The 12859-nt window shown below is 48.6% G+C and overlaps 1 protein-coding gene across 3 annotated transcripts in view; it reads right to left on the bottom strand.

Annotated features, from left to right (window-relative positions):
* Window positions 1-360: 360 nt before the first annotated feature.
* Window positions 361-12859, bottom strand: part of ZSWIM5 (zinc finger SWIM-type containing 5) — a 124521-nt gene continuing 112022 nt past the window's right edge. For all 3 annotated transcript variants that reach the window (XM_081865482.1, XM_081865483.1, XM_081865484.1), the window contains exons 7-14: window positions 10360-10506; window positions 9511-9648; window positions 8527-8787; window positions 7445-7580; window positions 5844-5998; window positions 4072-4235; window positions 3584-3665; window positions 361-2797 (exon numbers count right to left, since the gene is read on the bottom strand). In XM_081865482.1, the coding sequence (XP_081721608.1) occupies window positions 1935-2797; window positions 3584-3665; window positions 4072-4235; window positions 5844-5998; window positions 7445-7580; window positions 8527-8787; window positions 9511-9648; window positions 10360-10506 (1946 nt within the window). In that variant the 3' untranslated portion in view covers window positions 361-1934. The remainder of the gene's footprint in view (window positions 2798-3583; window positions 3666-4071; window positions 4236-5843; window positions 5999-7444; window positions 7581-8526; window positions 8788-9510; window positions 9649-10359; window positions 10507-12859) is intronic.

Raw genomic sequence — 12859 nt, 5'->3', positions numbered from 1 at the left:
TTTTCAGGTTTCATGGCCCTAAGCCACGATCATCACAGATGTTATGCCAATGTATCCCACTGTACATCAAAGATCCATACTCTCTTTATAGGATTGTTCCTGCACAACAAGTATATTCCATCTGAGGCAGGGGGTATTGACATATAAATATTTGCTGCTGAAGTAACTGGAGACTCAGTACAGGAAGAGGCAAAAGCCACATGTGGTTCTTTCCAGACCAAAAGGATGCAAGGCTGGTGGTTTAGAAGGTTGCATTCACTCCCATCCCTCCCATCTCAACAACTGCCTTTGAACTGCTGTCTTTTTATTCCCTTTTAATTGGCACTGCTGACAACAGAAAGGGCTGGAGTGATACAGAAGTGGTATGAACATCTTCCTTCTTTTTTATTAAACATTGGGTCAAGAGGTTGTACACAAAATAAAATAAGTCAGACGTGAAGAATTATATTTCTATGGCAACAAATACTGGGGTGAGCTGGGTTTCCCTGGCCCAGTTTTCTCATAGAGTATTGTGAAAAACAAAACTGGAGTCAGACAGTAGGTAATTTTAATCCACATTTTCTAAGCTACCCTTCAGCCCGACCCCTGCCCCACCCCACCCCATTCCCTCCCTGTCCCTTTTAAAACTAAGACACACTGGAACAGGGGAACACAAAGACAAGTGGAAGAGCCGTATTGCTCCTGCTTCCTACCCCAAAACTTTATTTTTCATTGGAAGAAGTTAAAAAATAAGATGAACCACTTAAGCAGTGGTGGGAGGTGGAGCAGCAAGAAATAGGACCAGGAAGGCTGTCCTCCAGAGGGCACCAGACTGCAGGTGCCATCAAAGGCAACAGTTTAGAAATGGAGTTGAAAATAAAAGACACATAAGCAAGAGAAAAATGTGTTCCCTGCTCCCCATCTGCCAAAGGAAAGACACATCTTCCCACGCGCATATAGCATGCAGCTCTTGCACGCATCTATCCATAGGCATGTGGATGAAGGCCAAAAAAAAAAGATTATTTACACTATGGGCCCAACTGTTTCACAGGCAACAATCTGGCTTCCTGGGGTCTTTGTATTCCATAATTGGAACCACAGCATAAACCAGCAGAGGCAGGGCAAGTGCTGTGGCTAGCAGCCCATGGGCCAAGTCCACGCACCCTGATGGCGGGCTTTGCCATTTCCACCTTGGTCTCCTCTCTTCCAAGGCTGCTGTGTCGCGGTAGTTCTGCATGAACTCTTGGTCCATCCTCTCTACTCATCAGACACCACCCACCAGCCCCTCTTCACCAACAGTGCTGGCAGGCCGGGGAACCTGAGAAATGTTCATCTTTTCTCATGTTCAGATATGCTTTACAAAACCAAAATCCCCAGCCCACAACACATTTCAAGTATCCCCCAAACAAAAAGAGAATAATTATAAATAATTAGAACTTTACAATTTAATAATCGACACATATACTATCATATTTACAGTATCATAAATGCTTCTGTTACTTTTAGTAAAGCAATCCCTGAGAACAGTTAACGTTAGGTTTTTTTTCAGTTAAGGATCTTCACAAAAAAGAAAACGGTGAAATGTGCCCGTCTTGGCAGGCTGCACCTCTTACAAGGCCACCAGCCAAGAGCCATGGTGGCAACGCAAGAGGCTGAGCGACGCATTACCACGCCTCCTTCGAGGTGGTTTGCTTTTCAGCCTCCATCCGCCATGCCCTTTGGGAAAGAGGTATTCAATTTTTCCTGGTTAGCTTTTGGTATTGCCGAGGTGTTTGCGAGTGGGTGGGAAGCAAACCCTTCCTGCCGTGCTGCTTTTGGTTTACGTTCCTCAAAATAATAATAATCCAGGAATCCTCTCTGGATGGAAAACATAGTCCGTCTGGCCCAGTAGGCATGATTCCACCAACAGGGATCAGGGTTCCTTCCTTCTTTCCTTCTTTAACTAATGCAGAAGCTCATCCAAACCGCTCCCTCACTAGCAACATAAGCTTCTTCTTGCCCTTGTATATCTGCTTGAGGTTGTCTATGAACTGCGCAAACTGAATGTGGCCGTCCTGAGCCAGGAGGAAAGTCTCCCGAGCTTTGCTGAGAAACTCTATGAACTCCCCGTAGTGCCGCGGGCTGATGTGGGTGAGCCGAGAGTGCGTCGTGTTGATGTAAGCGCTTATCGTGGCGTCCAGCAGTTGGCGCAAAGGCGCTTTGTCTGTGGACATCAGTTTCCCAGAGTTCCTGCGGCCGGGAATCCCTGCAAGGCCCGGGGCTGTCATGGTGCAGCGGCGCAGGATGTCAGACAGCACCGTGGCACAATGCACGCTCTTCACCACCAGTGGAATGATGGCCGCCAGCTCATTCTTGCCCAGGGAGTGGCTGAGCGCACATGCCCAAAGCACGTCGTTGATGGCCGGGTGCGTGTCCTGGTTATAGGCAAGGTTGAGGTGGGTCATGGCGAGAGATGCCAGCTTGAACGCCCGCAGAGGGTACCCACGGTGCTCCATGTACCGTGCAATGGTGAAGAGCTGCGAGTAAGTCATGCCTGTGGAAGCAGCATCTATCACAATTTGGTAGGCAGTCTCAAAGGCGATGTGGTCTTTCTCGCAGAGGGTCAGGGCGGAGAGAGCGCAGTTCTGGGGATCCTTCATGGCGCACTGCAGGGCCAGCGTGCGGGCACAGCTGGCCAGTTCTTCTCGTTGCGGGTAGTCCAGGCTGAGGCGCAGGATGGTTGTGTGGGACATCACTGTCGCTGCTACGATGCTGGTGGCTTCAGTCGGGGTGAAGAGGGTGTACCAGCTCTGCAGGATGCTGACTAAGGCCCGTACACCTGCCAGAAGGGAGTACAAGCTTTTCAACCAATAGTAAAGTGGCAAGCATGATGTTGGAGCACTTGAGTATGTGGCAGTGGCAAAAAAAGAGCCGAGTGACTGCTTCAAAACTGTGTTCATAAATATTATGGTCATTGGGCTCTGCAGTGATACAAAAGTGCAGGCTAAATCAGCCACACCCTAACCTCTTAGTCTGTATCCTAGAAGCTGGACATCACTGCTAAATTTGGCAAGGCTCACAATGAAGGGCTGTGCCCGTAACCAAAACTGCTATGATCACAGGAAGCTTAGTGTCTGGCTTAACGTTATAGGTGGAAGGCCTCTGGTTTATGTTAGCCAAAAAAACAGATGTTTTTAAAAGCTGCACACAATGGTATCTTCCTTGGTATAAAATTACATTTATCTGTTGCTGTTGTTTTGCTAGTGCAGGGATCTTATCACATGGGAAACAGCTACATTTGTGGATGTTTGGGTGCTGATGCATGTAGCCTGCAAGACATGGAGCTGTGACTCAAGATGTCCTTGATTTGAATCTTACCTCTGCCACAAACTCAGTAAGAGTTCTCAGGCAAGCCCTTCTCTTTCAGTCCTCACATGGGGATGATCAGTGCCCATCTAACATAATTGCTATGAGGATTTCAGCAAGATGTGCTTTTAACACTTGAAAGTGCTGTCTTAAATCATATCCTTTGTGTGAGCAGGACCTGCCACTGGCTCATCAGAATGTACAGACTCGCTTTGGGCTGCAGCCCTCCCTGCAAGATGTGTGAATGAGAGATACCAACCCACTTCTGTAGCACAGGTCACCAGCCACCGAACCATTTCCCTCCGTCTCCAGTTCAAGGTTGATAGGGTCATGCGCATTACCTGGAACAGCAAATGGGTGGACAATGATTATTTCCCAGAGACGGTCACAAAGCTTGGACTTGCATTTTCCTAGATCAGTATAACCCTGTATAACCCAGAGAATGATATGAAGACTGGATGTATTTCTGCTGCAGAAAATAAGCAGAACTGGCTTCATAAGCTCCTTGGATGAAGTCTACCTGAGAACCATACATAAGCTGCTTTGAACTTTTCAGGTGGTCTGTAAATTCTGTCCATTAATTAACAGGTAGAGTTGCATGTTAAGAGTCCACCATAAAAGCAGCAAGAATGCCCAAGTTCTGAGCCAGGTTCAGATTCTACCACTGGCTTCAAGGGCGGCTTGCCCTTCAAAAACATAGCCCTGGAAAGTTCCCCGCTTTTCCTAGCGATTGCCTCTCTCCCTTACCTGCAGTCCCAGCTCCAGTGCCACATTGAGTAGGGTTGTGTCCGAGTTGTTGTCTGCAGGTGTGGCAATCTTGAAGGCATCCTGGGCCAGCTTAAAGATCAGAGAGGAGGAATGGATGTTCTTTTGAATGGCTTCCAGAACCGTACGTAGGCGCAGCATGTCCCCTGGATTGGAGACAGGAAAGAGCTCACCTACTGCCTGGCAGGTTGCCAACTCCCTACTAAGACATCAGCATTCTCAGGATTAAACTAGACAGTAAAGGTAAAGGTACCCCTGCCCGTACGGGCCAGTCTTGACAGACTCTAGGGTTGTGCGCTCATCTCACTCTAGAGGCTGGGAGCCAGCGCTGTCCGCAGACACTTCCGGGTCACGTGGCCAGCGTGACAAGCTGCATCTGGCGAGCCAGCGCAGCACACGGAACACCGTTTACCTTCCCGCTGGTAAGTGGTCCCTATTTATCTACTTGCACCCGGGGGTGCTTTCGAGCTGCTAGGTTGGCAGGCGCTGGGACTGAACGACGGGAGCGCACCCCGCCACAGGGATTCAAACCGCCGACCATGCGATCGGCAAGTCCTAGGTGCTGAGGTTTTACCCACAGCGCCACCCGCGTCCCTTAAAACTAGACAGTACTGCACTCCTAAATATCTGGGAGGAGAGCAGAAAAGTGGATTCTTCCTTTTCCTCACAGCCTTGCTGGGGAGAATTGGGATGAAGTGTACATAAAAGGGACACCTTGCATTTCAGATCAAAGCCTTTTCGTCTGCTCCATTAAGCGTTCACTTGACCCCTCCTCAACCCCCAAGTTCTACCCACCTCAGCCTTTCTCAACTCAAGCAAATATCCCACGGAGAACAACAACAAGAGTGCTTAGGAACAAAGGAATCTGATGTATACTGAGTCAGACCATTGGTCCATCTAGCTCAGTATTGTCTACACTGACCAGGGGCTCATCCACACTTCTGCTTGTCCAGTGCCTTGAAAGCATGAGTCCAAGTGGTTTTCCTTTTTACCTGCACTTTCTAGCCACAAGTCCCAAGTGGTTTTTCCCTCACACCACTCCTTTCCAAGGGAAAACACACTCTTTAGTGCTAAATCAGAGCAAAGATCAATCCAGAGAAAACCCGAATTGCCCTTTGCTCCGACTGAGCGTTAAAGAGCGGTTTTCCCCAGGGGAAAGCAGTAGGACAGGAAGAAGTGTGGATGAGCCCTAGTGGTGGCTCTCCAGGGTCGGGAGCGGGATGCTAGACATTTGGTCTGAGCCAGGAGAGCTCATCCTACACGCTGTAGACATCCTAATAAAGATGGAAATTTAGTAATGGGAATTTTAAGTGATTAAAGGCAAAGCCCTGACGATAAACAGAGGCCAGAAATGTTGCAATGATCACATTTCTCTATAGGGCATGCCCCAAACTGATTAAGTGAGCGCCTGTAAATAAAACGAAGTCCTTGCTGCAAGGTCAAGGAACAGAGACAGCAGTTAGCTGGAGCCTCATAAAACCAGTTCTCAAGGAAATGCCATGTGGGTGGACTGTGTGTAGAAGAAGAGAGCAAGTTATGGGGCAGCAGAGATAGGAAGGGAGTGCTCACTGAGGCTACCTTGTCCAAGGACCACCCTAAACGTGGGAGTCAACCCACCCACCAATGACCAAAGCTGTCCTTCATTGATTTTTTGAACCACACTGGCTTTCTTTATTGCACAGGTCCAAATGGTGAGCAAGCCAGCTAGAGTTTCTGGTGGCTATAATCCATTACACAAGGAGTCCTTCACTCACCTTTGGCTGCTGTCAGCATAGTGGAAGCAAGTTCACACTGTTGTGATTCCAAGTGTCCCAGAGTAAACCAGCGCGGGTATCTGCTAGGCACCACTGAAACAATATGGTGAGGGTGGGTGATGTCGCCTGAGGCCGTCGTCTCCAGAACGGGCAGCCTAGGGAGAACCAAACCAGCAATGTCAGGCCAGTGAAGAAGGGGTACCTGCCAGGGGTCGGGTCAGTCTAAAAAATTTTTTGGCCTTCTTTGTCCATGGTATGCTGTCTGTAACAACTCTGTAGTAAACCTTGAGGTCTTCTACAACATATGGATGCAAGACCAGCCTTGAACAAAACTTGAAAGGCCACTAGAGAGAACTAAGGAGTGATTTATAAACTTGTAAAGAAAAATATAAGTTTAGAAACATCCCCCTCTTGTGCTTTTATGTCAGAGCCAAGCATGATTTGCACACAGCAGTCATCTGGTTTTGCTTAGAGATGGCGGGGAAGGGGGGCTGTCTTGCCCCAGGGCATCTGCTGCAGTTTGGAGCTACCTGCTCACATGTTTCTATTTAAAGCCTCCCCCCCCCCCCTTCAGCCTTCTGGAAACCAGAACTCTCCCTCCCAGACCAACCTGTTTGCTGGGACACACAGCCACTACAACACCTGATGGCTTCCTGCATTTCCTGTTATGCCCTTCCTGATAAGAAGAACAAAAGTACCACCCAAGAGACCAAAGGCATTGCTCTATCCAGTACTAGCCTGCTTACTCTTTTCAACACACTACACAATCTGGTTCACACGACACAACAAAACAAGCTATGGCTCAGTGAGACTCCGTGGATGTGCAGGGCTCCCACACTTTGCAGCTGCTATTCTCCCACCCACACCCCTTCCTACTGCCAGGCCATAGCTGAGGGTTGCCGCTCATGGATAGTGAAGAGAGAGCTTAAGCCGGAATCCCCATTCCAACAACATTGTGAGCCAAACCTTGGCTTAGCCTCTCATGGTGCAGCAGTCAAAAGCCAGGATGAAGCAAAGCCTCCTCTCCTGGGATCTTGCATGTCTATGTGGTCTCGCTGAGCCAGCTTGGTTGTGTCATGGGGACCAGCTCTTCTATCTGGCTGGAGCAGCTATAAGCAGACTCTTTGCATTGGTTACTAAGGGTGGTATGTGAGGTCCCCATCAGGGAGCATTCTGAACCCTCCAGTTCACTACAATTTGCCCGAAACCCACCTGACGATACTAGAACCACTGGGTCCTTAGAATTTCAGAATGCTGTTCTGACTAAAATAGTCATTTTCCAAAAAACACACACACACAAAAACACCACCTATATAAGTAAGGAATAAACAGCCTATTGATGAAACAGACCAACTGCACCTGCTAATCAGTAACTTTGTCTTTGCATTCCTTTATAAAGGAAAATGCATGCTAATTCTTCCTTGAAAAACTTGCCAAGAAAATAAATAGTACTGTAGCAAACTGGATGCTGGAGAAGTTTGAGGACAGAATAATTGAAGATGCAGAGCAATCTTGGCGGGGGGGGGGAACACTTGCCATTCCCACCTTCGCACTGCAAGCTGCCTTTTATTAAAGGAAGGAAGGGGAAGGGTGGTACCAACCTCATGGAGCGCAGTGCCAGCTTGTAGGCCAGGTCAGCGTCGTGGGGCAGCAAGGCAGAAAACAGGTACTTGGCAAAGGTGTGCATGGGGACGCTTTCGCGATGGATGACCTCGCCAAGGCCACTGAAAGGGCCACCTAGTCAGGAGCAGAGCCATGTCAGCATCTATCCTGCAACCAGACCCTTTGAATTTAAGCCAGAGAGTTTTGCTGGCTCAACAGTCCCGCAAGCAAGAGGATACCTCCCAACTGGCCTCTGTTTTATGGTAGAGATTCAGACCAAAGAAGCTGGGTTCCTAAGTATCAGGGAGGGCCTACTTGATTTTGAAATTGCAGACCCAAAGGAATCAGAAGCACAGCCCCTTTAACCATCACACGGAAGGCCTGCTGTTGCTCCCCTTCTTCCTGATGCACCAGAAGCTAGAAGGGGGCAAAAGACACTCTCCCTGCCCCCCCCCCCCCGTTGCTGCTCTGGCCACACACTGAACTCCTCCTCCATATACTGGGACTGCAGAGGTTTGAAAATGCTGGCACAGTGGAGAGCATGGGGAGAGCAGAAATTTGCAAGAGGCTGACTCGGATTTCCTTCTTGACACAGCTGCAAGTGGGGAGCCTTGCGACAGAGGAGCTGCAATCCTCACTGCAACGGGTTCCTTTTCACTGAAAAACCTCCTCAAACAGCACCGTGTGTTTTAAGAGGGTTTGTGAGTGTAGGGGAAAATGGAGGAAACAAACTGTATGGAGAGCATCAAGTTAAAGCATAAGAAGAGGGGCTTGTTTTTGGTTTTGGTGGGATTTCTAGTGCTCAGGGAAGGGTGATATCTATACTGAGTACCTCTCTTTGAGAACATGTCTTTTTGAGATCCTATCTCGTTATGGTCCCAACCCCCATCTCATAATACATACATTGCTCCATTCAAATATCCTTCTGACCATCCATACATGATTGGTATAAGTTATTGTGATCAAGGGGGTTTTTCTGCGGAATATACTGCTTAATGCAGGGAACTTAAGACTGTTTCAGGGTAGTAGGTTCAGCCTCCTTCCTCCAGAGCAGTTGAGGGCAGCATCTCAGTCCTCTCACCTTCCAGGAGCAGGATACACTGTTTGCGTAGCGTCTGCACCAGCACAGCGTCCAGCTGAAGCTCCTGCAAGCGGGCAATGATTTGCTCCTCGTTGCGCCACACTTTGTCTTGAGCATAAAGGCCCTCCGGCATCACCCGCTGCTGCCCCATCCCCATCAGCGCAACTTCCAAAGCGAGGGATAAGTAGGATTCTCCGCTCTCAGGGCAACTATTGGCCACAGGCACATGTTGATACACGGGAGGCTTGGCATCACCAGCATCTGATGGAGAAGAGAGTTATCAATAAGATGGGCAGTGCAGCCTGCAGGTAGGGTCTCCCTCCTGCCTCCTTCCAAAATTCATAGCCTGACTGGCTCCATCACTGCCATTGGTCCTTCTTAGCCTACTTGCTTTCAGAAGACAACACAGTGCCTGCCTCCTGGCACTGCTCACGTGACCAGATGTACTGGGCTGAGCTGTGTTGAGCTTCACAGTTCTTTAATTCATACCGGCACTGGGGAGCTACAAGGTAGGAAGGCCACAAAGCACCTGAGCCCCTCAATTCACCTACAGCAGGGAGAGAAAACTTACGACTTTTCAGTTGTCGTTGGCCTTCAACTCTCTGGCCATGCTGGCTGGGGCTGATGGAGGTTGGACACCAGCAATATCTGGAGGGCTACAGTTTCTCCCTCCCTGATTGACAGGGTATCTTGGGCCAGAGGCAGCTGAACACTCAGACAGTCTGCAGGCCAGCACTTGTTTCTGGGACCAACAACTGGCTTTTGCATATTTCACAGAAACGGTTTGCCCAAAGACCTCTTCCTCTGGTCAGCACAGGGTGTCCCACAGGAATCCAACCACAACTGACTAAATAGCCTCTTCCAACTCTATAGACTGCAACAGCAGAAACTTGAAAATGGCTCCAACATGGAAGCTCAGGGAAAGAGCAGAAACTCTGCTCTGGGCTCAGGGTTTGGCAGTCTGGGGTTCTCATATACTCATACCTGAAATTTCAAGGCAGTTTTCATCCTCTACTCGACATGCTTCTGTCAAAGTGAGAAATAAGCAACCAATGGGATTGAGGGGGTGCCCCACCCAGCTCTCCAGATTTGTGATGGTGGTTGCTCCTCTCTGCAGCAGTTCTGGAGTAGGCAAACAGAATAAGGGGAGTGGGGAGAAAATCCCACAGTAATTACTTATGATCCTTCCTTTCTGCCATAAGAGGCATAATCTCTGGTTCCATCTTCCAAGGCACAAAGTTTCACAAGCCTGGCAGAGGACAGTCAAGACTCCCCTGTATACACCTCCCTTTCCATTTGCTGTGTTGGTACCATGCTCTTCCATTGTGACAAGACTGAGCTTACTATTAGGCAAAGTGAGCTGGTCACTGTCCTGGCTCCCAACCTCAGACAAAAGACTTTGACTCTCGGCTTGGGAAATTCCCAAAGGCTTTATTGGTAAAGTCAGCACAGAGTTTCAGCATCAGCTGTAAGGGCATGATAAGCAGAATTCTAGGATGAGCAAAGCTGTTGTCCCACAACTTGATACACCCGTCCTATGGGGAGCTGTTGGATCTGTTCACCCTTGATAATGGGAACAGAATCCTACCCTCCCTCCCCCTCCATCTCAGCTGCCTCTGCCAATTCACCAGCTGCCTCTTCAGCTATCCAGGGACAGGTGCTCTCAGGAGGTGGAATGAGTCTAAAATGTTGGAAGAGGGGTTTGGGGGCTGTTGTTGTTTTACTGTTTGGAAAAGCTCTAGGCAGCTCCTGCTGGACGCTACAATGCTCATAAAAGCACCTAACTATCCTTCGATGGCCAGCCTAAACCCACAACAACAGGCCAACTCATACCTTTCTTTTGATGCTTGTATATCTCCAGCTGCCTCTGTTGTTGCAACCTCAGGGTGTTGATAATAGCCACCGTTAGACGGAGTGCTTCCTTAGGGTATCCATGGGAACGAAGGGCATCGACACGGGCACAGGCTGTGGGAACGTGTTCTGTGGCATAATAGAAACAGCGTGTGCAATTAAGCTGGCAATATAGGCAAATGGTATTGTCTATGTAAGCAAGTCAACTCTATCATCAGGAGCTTGGGATTCAATTTCTGTATCTAAATTCTCTATTTTGTTGCCTTGTTCTTTATTAGAACCAAACCATGTGTGCATAAATATTACGTGGGGTTGCTGTTTTACATAGAAGAATTTCCAAATATACAGTCATCCACCTGTAATCTGAAGTGGCAAAGACCAAGGGGGGCTGCCCTATGTTATTCTGATCACACGGTTCCAGCTCCTAATCCTGCCAGCCCACAGTTGCTCCTGCCAGAAACAATAAAGGACCCACCTCTTACTTTCCAATACAACCAAGTCCTACACCACCCATCAAGTTAAGGGGAGGGCTCAGTGGAAGAGAAGAACATGCTTCCTATGCAAAAGGCCCCAGGTTCAATCCCTGCTAGTCCTGGGAGAGACCCCCGTGTGAAACCCTGGAGAGCTGGTGCCAGTCAGTATCAACAAAGCAAAGCTGGATGGACCAGGGGTCTGACTCGGTATACAGCAGCTGCCTATATTCCATCAACTGAAACTAGTCTTTATGCAATGGCCAGACACTTTGAAGATGATGGCTGATTCCAAACAGGCAGAAATAGCATGTGGTGCATGTTGCTCCTAGGCTTCCAATTGCAGGTGAGGAATTGCATGTTAAGATGTTTCCTCATAGGAAAGACCTGTGTTTCATAAGGAAAGCTGCCAAGCAAAGGATAAGGTTTTCAGCCTGGCCTTCTCCCTGGCATGCTGGATTTCCATTGGAACAGAGGCACCTGCATCTGCTTTGTATAACTTATGCTGAAAATGTTCCCCGCATCCAGCTTCATCCTAAAAGGGCCACCCTTAGCTGTTCCACCCCTCACACCTCTCTACTCTCCTTGCCTAGGAAAGACTTGCATCTCATCCTGCAACTTGGGCTCAGCTCCCTGAATCCCTCACTGGAAGCACTTCTCCACCGAGTGTGCCTTTTGCGTAATTCCTGAGGATCTCAATTACTCGGAAACAGCTTGCCCCTGTGAGCAACACCATTGTGTGGCACAGAAATTCATCTGTTCCTGCTGGTTGATCTCCACCTGAAGTCACAGTTGCTGTGGAGAGGATTGCGACTCTGAGGGAGAGGTCATAAGGGGGAACAGATGACACGCACAGGATTCGGGGGGAAGCAACAAAGGGCCCACTCCTCCGCAAATGTCTCTGCCGTGGGGAAACATAGAAGCCAAAGCCAGAGGAGCATGACTTCCTCTAAAGGAAGCATTTTCTACAAGGTCTCCAAAGGCCTTTAAAATGCAGCTATACTCCCTCCTCCAAATCTCCTGCTATTAAAGGCTACAGATGAGCAAAAGGCTTGAGGCACAAACATTTCAAAAAGAATCTCTAGTGATCGTGCATTATATAAAGCACGGCATCATTCAAATGCTGCTGGCAAATCAAAAGCAATTCCGTGGTGCTGCTGATGTCCTCTAGGAGGAGCTCCAAAAAAACCCAGAGAGTGGGAAGACAAGGCAATAACATTTCAGAATCACAACGTGTGGGATTAATTCCTTTGGCAAGTCAGACATCTCGCAAGCTAGGGAGGAATTTATGTAAACCACTGAGGGCTGAGGAGCAAGATAAAGCAAAGTTTCATCCAGAACTTTTTGTGGCTCCAGACGGTTGTTCCACATGATTCAAATGGTGCCACTCAGGATCTCATGCATTGCTATGGATGCCAGGCTGTGGTACTTGAATTGTGCCCAGGTACATCTGCTGCAAGGGATGAGACAGGTGCACCCCTCAGCTTCACTGGCACGCCTTAAGATATTGCCACCCCAAGCAATCACTTGGGTTGCTGGTGCAGTTGGTTTAGCTCTGGTGGGGTGCTAGAGAGTCCCTGAACTTCAGTACTCTGAAGAGCATAGCAAATGTTGCTCTTGATGGTGCAGCCTGAGTACTCAGCTGTAGAAGCAGAGACTCTGGGAGAAACTGCAAAATTGTCTTCCTGTGATGACCACACCTATAGCACTCTGACAACATGTGACTAAGCACATCTGCAGTGTGAAGGAGTTTGGGTATCTTGGTTTTGGCCTTGCTGAGACACACACACATGAGTGTGTGTGTGTGTGTGTGTGTGTGTGACACTATCTTCTTCCTGTATAGCTGCTACCGCAGCTTAATGTTTGAACCATAGATGTGGAGTCTCCTGTTTAGTGTCAGGCAGATAACCATCTTTGTTGGCATTACAGCCTTGGACAAACTTCTCCAAGGCAACGGCCTTAAGTTACTGTGCAGTATAAGGCTTTCCCCATCCTGAAACAGAGAAAGTTTC

Source organism: Podarcis erhardii, assembly GCF_964252035.2.
Source record: "Podarcis erhardii genome assembly, chromosome: 6".
NCBI classification, from domain to species: Eukaryota; Metazoa; Chordata; class Lepidosauria; order Squamata; family Lacertidae; genus Podarcis; species Podarcis erhardii.
Note: the sequence above shows the minus strand (reverse complement) of the source record. Positions and strands in the feature narration are given on the sequence as shown.